We start from the raw sequence: 18,713 nt of genomic DNA, 5'->3' as shown, positions 1-18,713 counted from the left end.
TGGATTCAAACTGGCATGCTAAGTGACACATGTAGTGTGCCCTATAAATCACCTTGTTGGTGCTGTTGAGCAGAGTCAGGATGTCGCCCTTCTTCATGGTGACCTCACGTGGACTCTTCTCCTGGTAATCGTACAAAGCAAGCACCAGCTCCTTGCCAGTCTCATCATCAGTGGGGGCCACTTGTTGCTGTTGATTTAAATCAGTGAAAAAGGACCACATTTTCATTGCCATAACATTGAACAGAAGATTACATGTTATATTCCTTTGGGCAATGCAGAAGTGTTATTATGTGATCTTACTCTGCAGGCCTCAGCTTGTTCTTTTAAGGCCTGGATGCTGCTGCCATATGCACTCAGATCAGACATCAGTGCCTCGTGCTTCTTCAGCAGAGCCTGCAAATAATAACACTAACATGTTAGAGCCATCTAATTACTTTTTATACAAAACTGCAATTTAAGATGCCACAAAGGTACTTTAAACATCTTATGATGTATGAAGGATGCATGGATGAAAAAATTACATTTTTTTTCTAGCTCAAATATTAGTTTCTAACTAGTTTCATTCTAGATCCAGCCCTCCTCCTTGTTTACCTCTGCAGAATCTTCATCCTTGCCATAGTCAGTGCTTCCTACAATGGGCTCCTTCTCTCTCATCCAAGACTCAGCCTCATTGGCATCAGCAAAGTACTGCTGAGCCTGAAGGGAGTCCTCCAGATCCTGTCTACGCTGGGAAGCTTTTCCCTTCAGTCCATCCCAACGATTGTGCAGATCTTGCAATTTAGCTTTCACATCCTCCCCTGCAAAATGGCCTGAAAAGGGGAAAAAAATCTTTGAATAATAACTAAAAATGTTCTGAACCAATGCCTAGTAGAAAGTCAGTCTCTTATGAAAGATTTAAATAGAATTTAGCTAGAATTAAATATACCCTCTTCAATCATGGCCTCCCCCTTCTGAGTAACAGCCTTGATTCGGGGTTCATGGCCAGAGATTTCCGCCTGCAGAGCCTGGTGTTTCTTCAGAAGGTTCTGGACTCCAATGAGATCTTTTCCTGAAAGAGTATGAGAAAATAATTGTTTTAAGAATATAAATATTTTATAGTAATTTTAGATTTAATGTCATGTAATTTAACCACACGAACCCCTGTTGGTAGAGGAAGCAATGGGTTCCTTTTCTCGGATCCATGTCTCCTCATCTTCCACATCCCTGAAAAGTTGCTGAAGGCGCAGAGAGTCTGACAGCTTTTGTTTGCGGGCGGCCATGGGCTCCTTTAGACCCTCGTAGCGTGCCACCAGAGCCTCTTGTTTTTTGCGGATGTTATCAGCATCAAAATGACCAGCCTCCTGGAACTGCCTGGCCTGAATAGTAATGCCATCAATGCGGTCCTGTAAAAAGGTGAGAGAAAAAACTATAGTTAAGATGAAGAAAGTTCAGTTTAACCTGCCAATTGCACAGAATCATACAAGAAACAGTGTAAACATCCAATATCCTTTACTCTGGATATCATTAAGACATTGTTACCTGGTGGGCAGCCACATCAGCCTCCAGCAGAGCATGCTTCTTCTGAAGGTTCTGGACGCTGGTCAGATCTTTGCCAAAGTCATCTGAGGCTAGGTGTCCCTCCACCTCATATAGCCACAGCTCGATGTCCTCTACATTACGATTGAACTGCTGCTGCTGGTTAGCTTCACGCAATTTAATCCCTGAAAGAGTCATTTATGTGATATAACTGAAAATCTGCCTTCGGTTTCATAATTACCATTAATAAATCAGACCGTTTTAACTGCTGTCTCTTCCTGTCAAATAGGTAGTCCTATCATGCTGTGCCTTTTTTTCACCTTTGAGTTCAGTTGCCTCTAGAAGTTTCTTCCACTGAGAGCTGACCTCTTCCATTCGGGTGGACACCTCGCTGGAGGCGTAGTGTTTCCCATCAACCAGCTCCTGGCCTGACTTCTGCAGTGCATCAATGCGACTCTGATTAGCAGAAAGCTCAGCTTCGAAGGCTTGGTGTTTCTGCACCTTCCCCTGCAGGTTGGATGGGTCCTGAAAGAGAAGGAATAAAGGGTGAGAGAAAGAAGGAAAAATAAACAAATGATTCCAAATGTGCAAAATAACTGAAAAAACCTTGTAGGCCTCATCAGTGGCGGTCTTCATTTTCTCATTGATCCAGCTTTTGAGCTCATCAGAGTCCCGAAAGAACTGCTGCAGATGGAAAGAGTCCTCCAGGGCTGCACGGCGAAACTGAGCGCGCTCGTGAAGAGCATTGCGTCTGCTCAGCAGCTGAAGTAGAAAAAAAAGGTGTTCAAGTCATAGTATTACCAGTGATACAGCACTTCTGTCAGCAATAAACTGAAGGGAGGAAAGTGCTTGCGAAGCTGCAGTGAAGGAAGTTTCAGGGTGCTCATCTCCACTTACTGCATCTCTGCGAGTGGCCACATCCTCCTTGGCGTAGTGATTATTCTGGATCAGTTTGGTGGCAAATTCATCCAGGGCCTGTATATTTCAGTGTAGAATTAAAAGGAAACTGAGTAAGATTTGTAAAACTAATTATTTAAGCCTTGAATTTTACATCAGACTGTGTGATTTCTTACAGTGATCTTCTCTTCCTGGGCACTGAGGGATTTCTCAAAGTCTTCATGTTTCTTCAGAAGAGCTTCAACGCTATCCAGAGAGTCACCCAAATCTTCATTCAGCAGGAAAGCCTTTGAAAAAGACAGTTTGAAATGTCTAAAATTTTGCTCTCAGTTGTAAACAACATAAAAGTGTCCCACATTTAAGAGAAAGTCGTCACAATAAAAGAAGTCTAGATGAATTTTTACCTCTTGCTTGCTCATCCAGTTGTCAACCTGCTCAGTGTCTCTGTAAAAGAGCTGCAGGTCCATGCACTGCTCATACTGCTGCCTACGTAGCTCCCATAGCTCCAGAAGAGACACTTTCTCTTCAGACAGGATGCCCAGCTACACCAACAAACACAAAATGAGGGTCATTCAGAAGCTCACTTTAGAATTAAAAATGCATCAATGATGAGTTTAAAAATAGCCTACAAAAACACAGATCCAAGTTTAGACACACCTTTTCCTTGACTTCCTCAGAAGCATAATGTCCGGTGTTCAGCAGAGCCTGCCCAGCCTCATCGGTAGATTTGAAACTATCCTCATGAGCATCAATCTCACCCTGGTAAAACATAATGGGCATTATGGTCTTTCAGTGTCAAGCATCCTTGGTAGAGCAATAATATAAATGCAATGCAAAACAGGCAAATCACAGTTTTGAAAGAAAGGTTATAAATACTTTATTTACTATCCAAACATAATTTTCCCATGTTGCTTTACTTGTTTAAATTTTCAAAGTTCAATACCTTATGCTCCTGGTGGCGGTCAAGTAGGGCCTCAGCTCCGGCCACATCATTGGCCAACTCATCTGCGTTGATCAGAGCCTTCATCTCCGTCACCCAGCTGGTCAGGTCACGGAAATCTGCAGTGAAGCGCTGCAGCCTAGAAGCAAGACAACAACCATAAGATCACCAGGTAGCTCTGTGTAAACTTAACTTAAAATCTCATCAACCAATCAGTTTGAAGCAGTGATCAAAAGCAAAAGGTGTATCCTAACCTACCTGTAGGAGTCATTGAGCCGAGCATGTCGCTCAGCTGCCAGGGTACGGATCTGCTCCCAGTTGGTAATGAGTTCATCTCTTTTCAGGTGGATCTGAGTGGCATTCTGGGGGTGTGTCTGCTGCAGACGGTCCGCCTCACCACCAAGAGTGTTTACCTGAAGACAGAAGAAAATGACTTATGACTGTACAATGCTTGCACATTCTGTAGTACATCTCTGCATTAAATTAAATATACATAAATAAAATAATGAGAGAATAAATGTATAAATGTTATGGGCAGGTCTGTTTTGTGGGATATATATATATATATATAAAAAAAACTGACCTTGTCCTCTAAGGCCGCCAAGTCTCTTTCCAGCCCCTCGTGCTTCCGGAGCAGGGCTTGAACACTGGCAAGGTCACGACCAAAATCATCAGATGCCATCAGCTGCTCCTTCTCCTTAATCCAGCTGATTGTCTCATCCACATCCCTGTAGGTCAGAACAGAACATTTTAATAACTAAAGTCAAACCAACAAATCTGTATATAAGTTAGTGATTGCAAATGTCTTGAATAACTCACCGGTTGAAACGCTGCACCTCAGCAGCTCCAAACAGCTTGCCCTGCCTCTGCTGAGCCAATCCCTTCAGCCTCTGCCAGGCAGAGTTCACTTCCTCCTGCTTCTTCAGGATGAGCTCGGCCTCGGGATGGTTCTCCTGGGTTAGTTTACCGGCTGCCTGGTTCACCTCATTCACACGCTCCTCGTGGGCTGCCAGGTCTGTCTGGAACTCTTCAAACTTCTTCTGCAGAACCTCCACATGCTCCAGGTCCTGGCCAAGCTCCTCTGAGGTGGCAATAGCTTCCTGCAATTAATTTATTGTCAGTGTGCCTTCAAATATATTAGGTGAAATATTTTTCAGCACTGACCAAACATTTATACAGTGCAATAAATGATGTCTAGTCTGATGTCTCACCTTGTCACTGATCCAGTCCAGGGCATCCTCACACTCACGGAGGTACTGCACCAATTTCTGGGCCTGCAGGAGACGCACTCCCTTCTCTTTAGTCTTCTGCAGCAGCAGGTCCCACAGACGGTGAAGTTCCTCTAGACGGGTCTGAATTTTAAGAGGTGACAAAGCCAGACAAATAGGATCAAAACAAACTCAAAACAAAACAAAAAAGTTTAAGGACAGCTCAGTTTTAGTCTAGAAATATATTTTTGCGGCAAAAGAAAGTCAGTTTGAATAGAAAGACTGAATAAGGTAGACCAAAAAAGAACACAGCACTCAGTTCCTTCAAGAGACATGCACTGTAAAAGGAAGCAGAACAAATGAAAATAAACCTATTTCACCGCACTCAATACCTACTGGAATAAAAGCGCCATAATTGACACTTTTTACTATTGGTCGCTGAGTGGTCCGGTAAGGCGTGAAAGACTGATCCATATAAGATAAAGTTACATTTCACCTTTCTCCATTATGGAACTCTAGCATGTGGTATTGAAAATAAAGAGCCTTACTCGAATGGTTTCAGATGCAAAGTGGCTCTCAGATATCATGAGATTGCCGGTCTCGTCCAGTTTAATGATGGCTCCAGCATTAGCCTGCACCTCTGCCTCAAAGGCTTGATGTTTCTGGAGCTTTCCCTAAGACAAGGGGGGAAATGCTGTATTAGACAAATATAGTGGTAAAGACAAGATGCAGCATATGCAGATTTTTGTTTTTAAACATTGAATATTGTGAAATACATTTCTTTAGAGAAATTTGCCACTTTGTAAGGCCTGATTTGAACCAATTGCATAAATCTTTATTAATGTCTGCATAAATCACAACACAAACCTTGTGACCAAAGTCACTGCAGGTGTTAATTTACTGTATTTAAGATATTATAATCTGATGACCTTATAAAGTAATTCACTGTTGATTACAGCAGACAGACCCTGTCAAGGAATTTACAGCTTAAAGGAAGAATCACTTCAAGAATAGAGATGACAACACATTTTTCTCAGAGATCTCAGAAAGGGCATTTAGGGAACTTATTTTTTTCTCTCTCACTTGTAGGTTACTGGGGTCCTTGTAGTTCTCATCAGAGGCAATCTGTAGCTTCTCCTGGATCCATTTCTCTAGCTCATCTGCATCTCGACGGAAGAACTGGAACCGGTAAGAGTCTTCAAGTTTCTGTCTGCGTACAACGGACAGCTCCTTGAAACGACGGTAGCGATCCAGAACCTGCTGTCGGCGTTCCTGGATGTCGTCGGCTGACTCCAGAACTTTAACTCCACTGATATCCATTTTCTAAAAGAGGGAAAAGATCATTAATAAATCTCCAAATGTAAAAGTTCTTCCACATGAACTTGGGCTTTGAAAGCAAATGCAAAAATGTAAATACATTTTTGAAGACCCTTAGCGTGGCCTTCTGATCAGAATGGAACAAGAGTACAGCAATAGTGGTTTTTTTTCAAAGGAAACAATGGGAAATTCCAGGTAATAGCAAAAAAGGATTTAAAGAATTTATACTACAACTTTCAATGTTTAAATTAAAACAATATTGTACTGACGCAAATTAGATAAAATAAATAATAATAAAATGACACAATCAAATCTATCCGGAACAAACAATCACTTAAGGGAGGAACCTAAAACCAGGCAGACATTTTATGAGTTAAAAGACACAACTCTCCCCAGCAATGGCCAACAGCTGAGCACATGGTGGCCTCTGCGCAAATTCCTAACTCTTCTGAGCAAACCGGCACAAAGAGAGTGCTGCCATCAGCCCCCTGCTGACTGAACACAACCCCCACCAATCCAAAGCTACATCCATCCCAATCCACTAAATCTGTCCCATACTGTTAGCAGGGAGGGGGATGTGTGATTTCAGCTGTATTTGAGGGTGGAGGGGACAATGTTATGGTTGTTTCCAGAATGACTGAACCAGTGAAAGAAGGGTCACACCCAGGTTACAGCTAGGGCCGGGCAAAAAAATCAATGTGATTTTCATCTGTATCTCATCAGTAAACCCACTCTTGTGATAAGTGATAAGTATCTCCTGGACATGCATTCAGATTAGAGTCTGCTAGCGAAGTGGAGTGGCAACAATTTCCCCTCTGTGCTTTGATCACGTAATAATCACCCCGTTTCCCAGTAAATGTAAATGCCGCTCTAGGAGCCTTAGTTCACTGACAAGCTGCTGAAAACTGCTTTCAAAATCGTTGGAGATTCATTGGCGATTAATCACAGGAGTGGCTGAATGAACGAGATGCGCATGAAAATCACATTTCGATTTTTTGCCCAACCCTAGTTACAATGAATAGGGCCTTTCAGGGCGAGAACCTTTTCATATTACCAGAACTAATTGTGTAACTACTCACTTTTGGTGTTTTCGCACCGCCGAAACTGGGTACAATTATAGTACCGGACTGCCTTTTGAGAATCAAATTAGATCCTACTCTGGAGCAGGGTCTAACCAGCTCAACTGGTACTAACCGTGACATAAGTATACACTAGGGTTGTAACGGTATGAGATTTTCATGGTATGATAATCATCTCAGAAAATATCACGGTTATATGATTTCATGGTATACAGTATTAAACAATCACAATGTTTTTTTTTTTTTTTTTTGGTTGAACAAATGTTTGAAAGCATGTGTTTATTCAAATTTCATTAATCAAAAACAACAAAATGTAATTACTGACTACTTCTTAGTTTAATAACTTCTATTTATCATTAATTACTTATACAAATTCACAAATTCTGGTTTCACTTAATTTTCTGGATTCTGTACTTTTTAATACAAATATACTATCAAAAATGATGGTAATGAAAATGCATAAAGATTTTATTTGGTTAATCATTTTAAACTTATGTTTTTGCAAAGGGTTGCACAACAGAGATTTACTAAAATAAAATAAGTGAAACAAATAAGATGTTCCTTAAAAATATGTAATTAATATTAGTATTATTATTATTTTTGAAGTAGGCTACATAGTACAGTCATAATTTCTGTCAATTTCTCTGAGTTAAACGTGGACTTTTATTTTGAAGGGTTGTACTGAAGAGCTCGGAAAGTCAGAATGTATTTGTTATTGACCATGATTTTCTCAAATAAAATGATGAAATCATTATAAATTGTTCTCTCAGTGAGGCTCTCATTGTTTGTGTACACGTCCTCAGATAGTGAGACAGCAGGCACTGTTAAACAAGGCACTATAAGCCACGCCAGTGCATACTTGATTGTGTAGTACAAGTCACAACGTCGCTCATTCACAGAGAGACATGCAAAACAAACAGATTAGCCCATTTATTTATATCGCAGTGCTTTTGTCATTATTTTACAGGTTAGAGATAGAGATTAGATATAATGGCCTCTGTCTCTGATGTTGTCTCCATTGTATGTGTGGCTGTTATTTTCTCCCAATACCATAGATAAGCAAATGTACACGGTATGATAATTGCACATTATATCATGGTATATCGACATGTATATCGTTACAACCCTAGTATACACTGATTGGCCAGACACGTTCAAAAATGCCTTCACTTGCCATCATTAAAAAGCTTTCGTTATACAATTCAATTCATGTGTATTTCTCTGTGTTTATTTAAAAATCGCATTTCTGTGTGACTGCATGTGGATTTTGTCTGACAATTACATGCTAAGATCATTCATGGGCCTTGTACGCCATTTGCTGAAGTGAATCCATATAGGATGCATTTGGAAAGGGTTCAGGATAATCCCAAGGTCCAGAAGACTAACAAAACAGCACTTTTAACAACATGAAGAGTGGCCAGAATAAGGAGTAGTCTGCATATAATGCACTGTCAGCCTGGATCAATACAGCCTTTTGTTATGCTGGCCAGAACTGCCATCTTTCCTCTATAACCCCCCATGTAGATAGAAGAAATAAGCTAAATAAAGGGGAAAATGGTGGAACGGGAGGAAAGAGAAGATGGCGATCATAATGCTAAATATAAAAGAGACAGAAATGGCAATATCTTATGAAGTATCGAGAAGAAGTTTGATAATTAACTGCAGGAGATCAGCCCTATTTACAAAACATCTGCTTGATATAATAACCGAAAGATGGAAAAGAAAAAGCAGATAAGGGATTGATTAGCTAATGGCTGATCCATTAGTGAGGTCTTTGCTTAATCATAACTTCTTAAAATGCATAAAACACATCCAGATGAGAAATGGTATGATTGATAATTGATGATCTAATGCACAGCTTGTTCTCTACTGTGAATATGTCCTGTTTTTGTCCAGATCAGCTGGACGCATGCCGCCCTTCCCCCAATCCTGCCTCTTCCAAAAATATCCTGTCTCAATGTCCACTTAGATTAGACAAGAGATTACGACCAGATCACCATTGTTTTACTCTGACAGCTCTGTGAAGATAGATGTCATGACCACGGATCTCCACTGTTAAATTAAGCCGGTAAATGTGTGTTGGAAAAAACGCAATAGGCCACACCCATGCACAGATAAAAGTCAGCATATGACAACCCAAGATGAGTCTTTAATAAACATGAATTCTCAGCATATAGGTTGTGATGCATTTTCAAAATGCTTAAGCATGAAATAAGAGAGTTGCATATTAAAATGACCCCCAAAAATGTAATAAAACTCACCAGAATATAAAGCTACGTGTTCATAAGAGACACACTGCAGTCCAGCTGTAGGAACAGATAGCACCTCTAAATGCGACTGCACACTAGTGATAACACAATCTCACACGTTCTTCTCTCTCCCCGTTTCTCTCTAACATTTGTCTTAGTCTGTTGCTTCTGAATCCAAATGAACACAGCAGTCCAGCTCTTTCCCACTTGCTCATTCACTGAGCAAAGCTCTTCAGTAACTGCCTCTCACATTCCCAACACACGATGACGCAACTGAAGTTGCAGACCAACCTCTCGCCCTGCTGCAATACAGTCGCCATTTATGATTTATGAACAGGCAACCATTACAAGAGTTTTGCTGAAAACCATTTTATGTTCTTGTGGTTTGTGTGTAAAACAAACAAACAAAAAAAAAAACACTCTGTAAAACCAACTATCTTTGTTATAGTAAAACTATAACCACTGTGGCCAAAAACCACAAATGGAAGAAGGAGAAGTCAATTGAATAATAAAAATAATAATAATAAACCAATAAAATTATTAAATAATGAACAATTAAAAGTCTGGGGTTAGTTAATTGTTTAAAAATATATCAACATTTTTATTTTGCATGGATGCATTTACTTGATCAAAAGTGACCGTTCTTTTTGTCAAGACATTTCTTTTTACAAAAATAATAACTAGAAAATATTACTTGAGCAGAATTTTATTTCATTAAATCCCTAACCAATTGTTTGCAGCCTACAAGAATCCATTTTAGGTTTTAGGATAGTCCCACTCCAACTAGACAATCAGGATTCTCTAATAGCGTCAAGGCTCCTATTCCCAGTCCGTCCTGATAATAAGGTCGTCCTGATAGACATTCTTAAGTTTCTCTTTGCAGAAAAGCTGGGATATTAATAACCACAAAGCTGAAGGTGACACATATTTTCAAAGCAGTACTCGGAAGACGGTGACAACTGAGTGACACGGAGCCTTTAACCAGGCAAAACTAGTACATGCAAAGTGAGTCAATCATGAAGTTACATTGCGAAGATGACTACATTCTTATGAGATCACGAGGTGACATGAAGAATGAAGTGGTGCAATAAGACTTTTTCCAAAGCATTCATTTTTCATAACATGGATTCCATACTCTAAACATGAGTGTTCAGCACGAGTGAAGTACTTATTAAATGCACTCCCACTCTCAAGCTGAAAATACTAAGAACTCGGTGAGGTCACATCGAAAGCCTGGAAGTTTCCATGGTAACACATCTGTATCCGAGAGGCGCTGACGTCTGAATTGGAGGATGCAAGCCTAAGGAATTTAGAGGAAATGGGTGGGCTGTCTCCAAAGATTTACCTTGGCTAATAGTAGATTTTGGATGAGACCAAAATCTGATAGAGATACAGATGAATGCGCCTATATTATTAAAGCCCTTACATTTAAAGAATTGGCAAAAATGAAAATTTGATGAAAATGTACTCACCATCAGGCAATCCAAAATGTAGACAAGTTTGTCTTTATTGGAACAGATTTAGCATTAAATCACTTTCTGACCAACAGGTCCTCTGCAGTGAATGGGTGCCATCAAAATGAGAGTTCAAACAGCTGATAAAAAAACATCATAAAAATCCACAAATAATAAACACGACTGCAGTCCATCAATTAACATCTTGTGAAGTGAACAGCTGTCTGTTTGTAAGAAATTAATTTCTTATATTTGAACTGTAACCAAAGCTTCTGTGGAAATGACAAGTCCATAATCCACAATAATGCTTCCTCCAGTGAAAAAGCTGTTGTCCTCTCACATCAAAATCCACTAATATATTTGTTTAAAACAGTTTTGGACTGTTTTCACTCATAAACAGTGCTTGCTCTGTACATATTTATAGACGGAGGACTCGCATTTTACCTGGATGCAGTGGTTTGAAGTAAAAAAAAAAATCTTAACAATGAATTTTTATACAAACATGCAGCTTTTAGCTTAACAAGGCTATTGTGATAATTTTATCAGTTGTTTGGACTCTCATTATGAAGGCAACCATTCACATGGTGAGCAAGGGATGTAATGCTGAAATTCTTCAAATATGTTCTGATGAAGAAACAAACTCATCTACATCTTGAATGACTGGAAGGTAAGTACATTTTCATGTTTGAGTTGACTAAGACTTTAAAGCATATCATATCTTGGTAATGACTACTCTACTGATTAAGAGTTAAATGAACCCATACAATATTAATGATTACAGTGAGCTGCAGGGAAAAAAGGTTCTCACATCACAGCTGCCAGGGATCAAAACATCACATGTAGTCTGACTTTATGAGAAGAATTAATCCATGGCAACTAGGCTACATCATGCAGAATACACCCACACAAACCATGCAACAAACACACAAAACCTGAAATAAACTAGCATCTAGCAATTTCCATGCATCATATATTAAAAAAAGCATACACAGACAAAAATTCATAATATCCTGTTGTCCTCATGTCACATATCCTATCACTTACGTTCAGCTCAGGTATATGCAATGATGTTTCTTGAGATCATGATGAATGCATGAGTACGCAGAAAACAAAACCTCTCTCTGACTGCATTTGTCTAACCATCTCCTCTCCCTGTCGCTGCAGTGCAGACAAAAGCATCAGCACTGCAGTGACGGGCCTGTATGGGGCAACAGCCATGGTAAAGCCCAGCCCATGCATCTCTCTTTTCAAGAGAAAAAGGAGAAAAACACTTCACACAGAGGTTTCTTCCTACATAGACAATGCGAACACTTTCAGTTTATTTTCTCATTGCTACTACACAGCAAACCAGGGCAGAGACACACATAACTCACATATTTTACCTTCAGTTTGGGTTTAAGAAACTTGGACATGGTAACAGGTGTCTCTTCGGTGGCTACAAGGCGTAATGTAAAACAACATTATTGGTTAAAACATTGAGACCAGTTAATAAAAATAGAATTGGGACAAATGCGCATAAACTAGGGCTGCAAGATTAATAGTATTTTAATCATGAGTTCTGCTCCTCTCAATACAATATTTTTACAAGATTATCAGTTCAACTGTTGTCAATCATGCAGCCCTAGCATTTAATACGACCAAGGCCTGGCTAATTTAAGGCATTTTTGTATGTCATGCAGTATCATATCAGCTTATACATTGTAATAACACAACACAGACCACAGGAAAGAGACCATCAATCCCTCAACACCTTTTTGATATAATCGCCACTGGCAGGTACATTTTTTAGTTTAATTGCCAGACTGATATAATATTTTACACACACACACACACACACACACACATACATGCTTGGCAGATGCAAATGCAGAAAAAGGGTGTACCTTAGAGCCTGTTAAATAAAGTAAACCACTTCAGGTTTATGTTTCACCAGGATGCAATGTGAAACCAGAGCAAACAATGGCACAACACACAGCATTTGGTCTTTTTTCTTTGAGCCTCACAAGGCATCATCCTAATGCAACAGTGACAGGCATCAGTATAATATCTGTGTCATTATGGAAACAGAGCTGCTATTAATTCAATAATCAGTTGTTTTTTCCAGTGACACCCTAATGACCTCCACAAATCATCTACTCGTCAAAAATAAATAGAATTTAGAATCAGGATTGGTGCAACAGCTTGAACCAAGAAGAATTCTAATATAGGTTTAAACAACTACTTAAACAACCCTTTTTTTTTTTTTGTGAAACTAAACAAAATTACAGGACCCTGACACTTGGGAGGGGTCAACTGAAATAGTTACACAGCTGCACAAAGGCAACATGTCTCAAAGGAAACCCCCACCAACCCTTACAAAGACCCTGCATGTTATGAGTTATGAGTTATGAGACAGTAGACCACACCCTTTGAAAGATTCTCAACAATTTCAGCATGCATGCCGTCAGCTTATGAGGAAACAGGATGAAGAGAGCAATGAACATTAATGTATTTTTTCTGAAACACACTAGACTGTCTATGCTGTTATACAGAGACCAACAAAAGTGTTGAATTTCAAATTCTGATACGACAGGTTATGCAAGGTTATTTCATAATGTGCAATTGCACAGAGGCACCAGATCTGAAAATAGGCCTCTTGTGCTGATTAAGGGCAACTAAAAACGTTACTGGAAAAGTCATATTATTAGAGATTGGCCGATATAGCTTTTATGTCTGATACAGATTAGTTTCTGCGTCTGATTTTAAGTAACAATTACACCATTTAAAAAAATGACTACTGGTGTTATGCTATTCAAGTTATACAAAATTATTTTGCAATCTAAATGGTTGCACATTTATAATCATCTTTGGTGCCAATTAGTAATAATTATTCATGGACTAAATTTACTAACTTATTGTATTTGATTTAGCAATTCATTTATTCCTTTATTTTCCTATTATGACATTTATTTATTTATTTTTTGCAGGTTTGGTCCTTCATATATTATCAGCAAATCTAATTTTAATATCAATAAAAAAACGTTTTGGATCTAACCAATTATCTGTCTGCCTCTACATATTATAATGAATAAGGGGACCAGTATTGCAGATTATAAGCAATGCATGCTAATGTCTCCAAAAAAATTTCAGGAGCTCAGCAGGGTCATTGGCATGTCAGCAGTTGGCTGACATGCCAATGTCTATGGGTTCAAAATGCATTGGTGCAAATCATGGTCAAACAATAGTTTCAAACACTTTGCATGAACCAGAAAACAACAGAGTACAGAATATAATTTGTGACAACATAACACATACTATCCATTTATTTTCCCTGTTATATCCATCCACATGGTTTAGCCAGTCCAAATGAATTATTGATAAAATAATTATGACCTGCCTTCAAAGAGTTTATACAGCTTATTTTAATAACAGTCTAAACACTGTTATTACCAGAGGTTTTCCAGCATTCATACATTTTAAGGGATAAACCATTATCTAACCAAAACTCAAATCTATGTTTATGCATGTTTATAATAAGCACTTTACATTTAAAAAGACCATAATTAAACAATAAAGCCAAGCAACCAGGGCTCATTTGAGGGCAAATTGTTATGATAAGGCCGAGAGAGAAACAAGCGCTGGGCGGATCCTCTACAGTCTGATTATATAGATCAATAAATTCACATTAAGCCAATGAAAATACACAAATTGTGTATCGACAGAACAAGGTAACGTTACATGGTTGAAACGAATGTCTTTGTTTGGAAGAACATTTGGAATTCTATTAGGTTGCTGGTTTATCTGCAAGTAGAGATGCATTCCATGTAAACCTAAATCAATATAATTCAGCTAGGCTTTTATTTAATCATTTAATCAAATGTCCCTATGCAGTCACATAGACTTAAATGAATCTTACTATCCTGTATCCGCGCATGTTTAATTTATAATCTAACGCTAGCCGGGAATATGCGTTAGGTTAGCTCCGCAGCTAACGACTCCATTGGACAGGGCAATGAAAACCTTGTCTGAAAAACGTATATAATTCATAATAATGACACAACAATGTAATAATAGTACATTTATAGTACAATGAGAGAGACGTTCTGTTCTGTATATCATTAAACCGATTCAAACGGCCGTTGAAACGCCCAGGACGGCCCTAAGCAGAGCTAACGCGACAAAAACACAAGCATACCTTTAGTTTTGGACTAAAACGCCCGGGAAATGTGTTCTCTACGAAAAAGTGCACATCTGTAAAACTTAAATAGTGCATAATAGCTTACCTTGTCGAAGTATTTGCTGTTTTTCTGGGTCTGGGTGGCAACGGGTGGCGACCTCAACGAATGAAATAGCAGCGTAGCGCGCGAGCGACCGAATGGAACGAGCTGCGCGAGATGCACTGCAGCAACTAGCCGAGCGCCGACGGAAAATGACGAAGAGGTCTAGTGATCCCCATAGTGCTTTTGTCTTTGAGTGTTTTTAAAATTCTGTGTTTTAGACAAAACACAATGAATATATGTTATATATTTATTTATTTATTCAGATTTCTGTATATAACATAAATATATGATTTTGCAATTTGCTGCTGAAAGTAAATTTAGCATTTTTTTTATCAGTTTAATTTGGTGAATTTTTTGACTGTGATGAATATAAGTAATTATGTTTCTTTTAAATTCCTGGCAGTACTCCTGGTCTGGAAAACACTGCCATAATAAATCTGCCTGGCAGGATTTCTGCTGTATCACAGTGTCCTGGCACATCCAGATCCAGATGAAATTTGCAAGAAGGCCTATAAATAAAACAAGACAATAATAAAAAAAAGACCAACTGAAGCAGTTTCTGAGTCAAACCCGTTATATGTGCATGCAGAAGTGAGGGCAGATATAATCTGACTGACATTTTCTTTCCTGACTAAAGCACAATGTTCAGATAGAACTACATGGAAGAGAGTATTAAAGCATTTTTTTTTTTTGTAAATATAATAATCTTCAAGTAGAGAAACATAAATATCATAAAGAGAGAGCAGAGTGCTTTTGGTTGTAAACGGAAATAATAATGAAAAGCAATAAATAGAACGCTCCCCTAATGAAGCATTGTTATTATATATTAGCCAAGAGGTTTTAATTATTAATGTATTTTATATATATATATATATATATATATATATATATATATATATATATATATATATATATATATATATATATATATATATATATATATATATATATATATATATATATATATATATACACACACACACATATATATACATAAATGTGTGTGTGAGAGAGAGCAAAATAATTATACTGTTATAATTTGGGGTCAGCAAGATTTATTTATGAAATAACACATTTAATTTATTCAGCTTTGACATCACAGGAATATATTACATCTTATACTACATTAAAATAGAAAACATTTTCTTAGTTTTAACCATAGTTCAAACTATTTTTTTTTACTGAAGTTTTGATCAAATAAATGTAGCCTTGACTTTTATTAGAGACAAAACCATTAAAAAAAATGTACAGACCCCATATTACACTATAGTGTATGTGTTTCTAATTGCTGAATCAATTTTTCTAGGTATATAATTCTCTATTTTCGTTGAAAGAAAAGAATGACAATAAAAATGACAAAAAAAATTCTCATCTCATTTTTCAGAGAGTTGACCTCTGTCACCAGGCTGTCGATCTTCCTCTCGTACTGATTGATGAGTCCATGCAGTGTCTCTTCTTCATCAGGGACGAGATCTTCTATTCGGAGAGGAGACTGGGAGCGTTCTGGTTCCTGTGGAGGTGTTATCTCCAGACGATGAGATGGACCCTAAAATATACATGAACATCATGATCTGAAATACACAATACTGATTACTTCTACAAAGGACTGCATAGTGTGTATTATTTTTACATGAAATATGTACAAACACAAATGGGAATATTGTAATATTGCTAATTTGTAATATTGTAATATTTGACTGACCTCCCACTTAAATGGGATCTCTCGTGTTGAGACTTTGCCATGTGGGATACGTGGGACCCTTGTCTTCACATTAACAGTAGGATGCAAGCTACTTTTTGTTTTAACCTGGATCATAAAAGACATCCATTGTGTGATATGGATCTAATGGACCTTTGGAATATTTTAAACAGCATTAAGAGAACTGAAACTGCACACCTCTGTAGACATTTCTTTATTATTTTGTAATAATCATTGTAAATATATATGCAAGGATATTTTGAGCATGGGTGTCTATGCACTGACTGCAAGCTGGTGTTATACCTGGACTGTTTTGGTAGGGCTGCATTTTGTGCTCTTCTTCACATGACATGTAGAGGTGGGGAAGAAGAGTTTGTTGTTGATTTTCTCTGCATAAGAAAGATAAATATCAATAAATGTGCCTATGTAAATTCATTTTCCCAAACTGTCCAGATTGTAAATTGTTCAACTCACTGCACAATTAATATACACAATCTACATCAGTGATATAAATAAGTAGGTTGAATTCTATATTTATACTCTTAAAAATGACATGTCTGATGATCAAACAAATGTAAAATAACAAAATAAATTAAAAAAAGGTACATAAACACATTTTTAAATTAATGTATACCACCTCATTTATTTTTGTATTTTATGATAACATTAAAATTCATACAGTCAGAACTTCACACTAACCACTCGAGTAAGGTACCAGTCTTTGTTTGTGGATCAGGGAACACATGTCTGAAGTATCATTTTACTGGTCACACATCCTCAGGTCAAGTTTCAGAAGACAGTACTCAAAGAGGTGAACCGAGACCACCACAACATACCCTCTTATAATCATGAATGACATCTGGCTTATATAAAGGTGACAACCAATTGAATATATGCAAGTTTATTCAATATGTCCACCATTACATCATCAATGGATTCAGAAGTGAATGGAGGCAAAATATGACACTGAGCTAGAAGTTAACAGGCAATTAACCTGCAAAGGAAGCAAAAACTATCTTTAACGGTACATTAAAACAAAGACGGCGAAAAATGAATGAAACAGATTCAAAAGGATTCGGTGCGAGTTCGTGATTGGAGGGAATCGCAGGTACTATATCAGTGGTTAGACGAGAAACTTCAAACAAGTTGCGATGCTCTCTATTATTTTATTACAGAGTCTGTTGCACAAACGTGAAGAAGCCTAACAACTGAGTTAGCTTTCAAAATAAAAGCGTTTCAACAAAATTCCTATATGCGAATAAATAATAAAATCAAACATTGTAAATAAATATATGTAAAATTTTTATAGTCACATTAAAGAAATGTATTATGTTTATGTTTAAACCAATTAATTGTAAAATAAAATGTATAAGTATATATCATTAAAACGTATCGAAATATTCATAAAATATTTATTTATTTTGTTATTTTTCTTGTTATTATTATTGTTGTTTTTGTACTTTAAAATTTTTTGACTATATTTTTTCACAGTATACATAAATCTATGTTTGCTGCAGACGGCTGAAGAGACTTGACTGGATTCTTGTGTAGGTTGTTTCAAAATAAAAGTTATTCAAAGGCGTAATTTGAGCAAAGTCTAAATCCTCCCCTAAAACACCACAAGATGGGGATAGCGACACTTGTGTTTCAAAGTTTCATAAAACCTGACACATGCAAAAAAGTGTTTTTGTTGAGTCTAAGAATAACAATGTTGCCACTGGACTCTCTCTCTCTCTCTCTCTCTCTCTCTCTCTATTTTTTTTTCTTACCTGATTTACAAATACAAAACAAAACCACAGTAATTATCACAATAAACTATTTATATATATACATGATAATAAATTATAAAAGTAATTTTTAACACTTCTCAGAATCAGAATCAGAAATCAGAAAGAGCTTTGCCAAGTATGCTTGCGCGTACAAGGAATTTGTTTTGAGTTAGATGAGCTTCCAGTTCACAGAGACACCAACACACAGTCAAAAAAAAAAAAAAAAAAAAAAAAAAAAAAAAAATATTGTAGGCAAAAAATAAGTGTATAAACAATTGTGCTATAAATGATAATGGAATAGGATAAGATGCAGGGATGTACTAGGAT

The 18,713-nt window shown here is 37.5% G+C and overlaps 2 protein-coding genes across 15 annotated transcripts in view; both read right to left on the bottom strand.

The window, feature by feature from the left end:
- Positions 1-15,077, bottom strand: part of LOC127941310 (spectrin alpha chain, non-erythrocytic 1) — a 31,955-nt gene extending 16,878 nt beyond the window's left edge. For 9 of the 14 annotated variants that reach the window (XM_052536235.1, XM_052536238.1, XM_052536240.1 and 6 more), the window contains exons 1-20: positions 12,042-12,086; positions 5,644-5,883; positions 5,109-5,234; positions 4,564-4,704; positions 4,172-4,452; positions 3,936-4,080; positions 3,611-3,765; positions 3,356-3,491; positions 3,070-3,171; positions 2,817-2,954; positions 2,589-2,699; positions 2,413-2,490; positions 2,122-2,277; positions 1,836-2,040; positions 1,519-1,700; positions 1,139-1,382; positions 926-1,048; positions 592-809; positions 301-393; positions 53-187 (exon numbers count right to left, since the gene is read on the bottom strand). In XM_052536235.1, coding sequence (XP_052392195.1) covers positions 53-187; positions 301-393; positions 592-809; positions 926-1,048; positions 1,139-1,382; positions 1,519-1,700; positions 1,836-2,040; positions 2,122-2,277; positions 2,413-2,490; positions 2,589-2,699; positions 2,817-2,954; positions 3,070-3,171; positions 3,356-3,491; positions 3,611-3,765; positions 3,936-4,080; positions 4,172-4,452; positions 4,564-4,704; positions 5,109-5,234; positions 5,644-5,883; positions 12,042-12,071 — 3,039 coding nt within the window. In that variant the 5' untranslated portion in view covers positions 12,072-12,086. Of the gene's footprint in view, positions 1-52; positions 188-300; positions 394-591; positions 810-925; positions 1,049-1,138; positions 1,383-1,518; positions 1,701-1,835; positions 2,041-2,121; positions 2,278-2,412; positions 2,491-2,588; positions 2,700-2,816; positions 2,955-3,069; positions 3,172-3,355; positions 3,492-3,610; positions 3,766-3,935; positions 4,081-4,171; positions 4,453-4,563; positions 4,705-5,108; positions 5,235-5,643; positions 5,884-12,041; positions 12,087-14,921 lie in introns of those variants that run through there. The other 5 variants (XM_052536245.1, XM_052536241.1, XM_052536246.1 and 2 more) reach the window with 1 other exon arrangement.
- A 1,131-nt stretch (positions 15,078-16,208) lies between these two features.
- LOC127941318 (outer dense fiber protein 2-like) lies at positions 16,209-17,778 on the bottom strand. Its single transcript, XM_052536262.1, has 4 exons — positions 17,317-17,778; positions 16,921-17,006; positions 16,621-16,725; positions 16,209-16,464 (listed from the first exon to the last, which is right to left on the bottom strand). Exons 1-4 carry the CDS (start codon positions 17,360-17,362, stop codon positions 16,237-16,239), a joined length of 465 nt encoding a protein of 154 aa, XP_052392222.1. The 5' UTR covers positions 17,363-17,778; the 3' UTR covers positions 16,209-16,236.
- Positions 17,779-18,713: the final 935 nt, after the last annotated feature.

This window comes from Carassius gibelio, chromosome A21 (assembly GCF_023724105.1).
Source record: "Carassius gibelio isolate Cgi1373 ecotype wild population from Czech Republic chromosome A21, carGib1.2-hapl.c, whole genome shotgun sequence".
Classification (NCBI taxonomy): domain Eukaryota; kingdom Metazoa; phylum Chordata; class Actinopteri; order Cypriniformes; family Cyprinidae; genus Carassius; species Carassius gibelio.
Note: the sequence above shows the minus strand (reverse complement) of the source record. Positions and strands in the feature narration are given on the sequence as shown.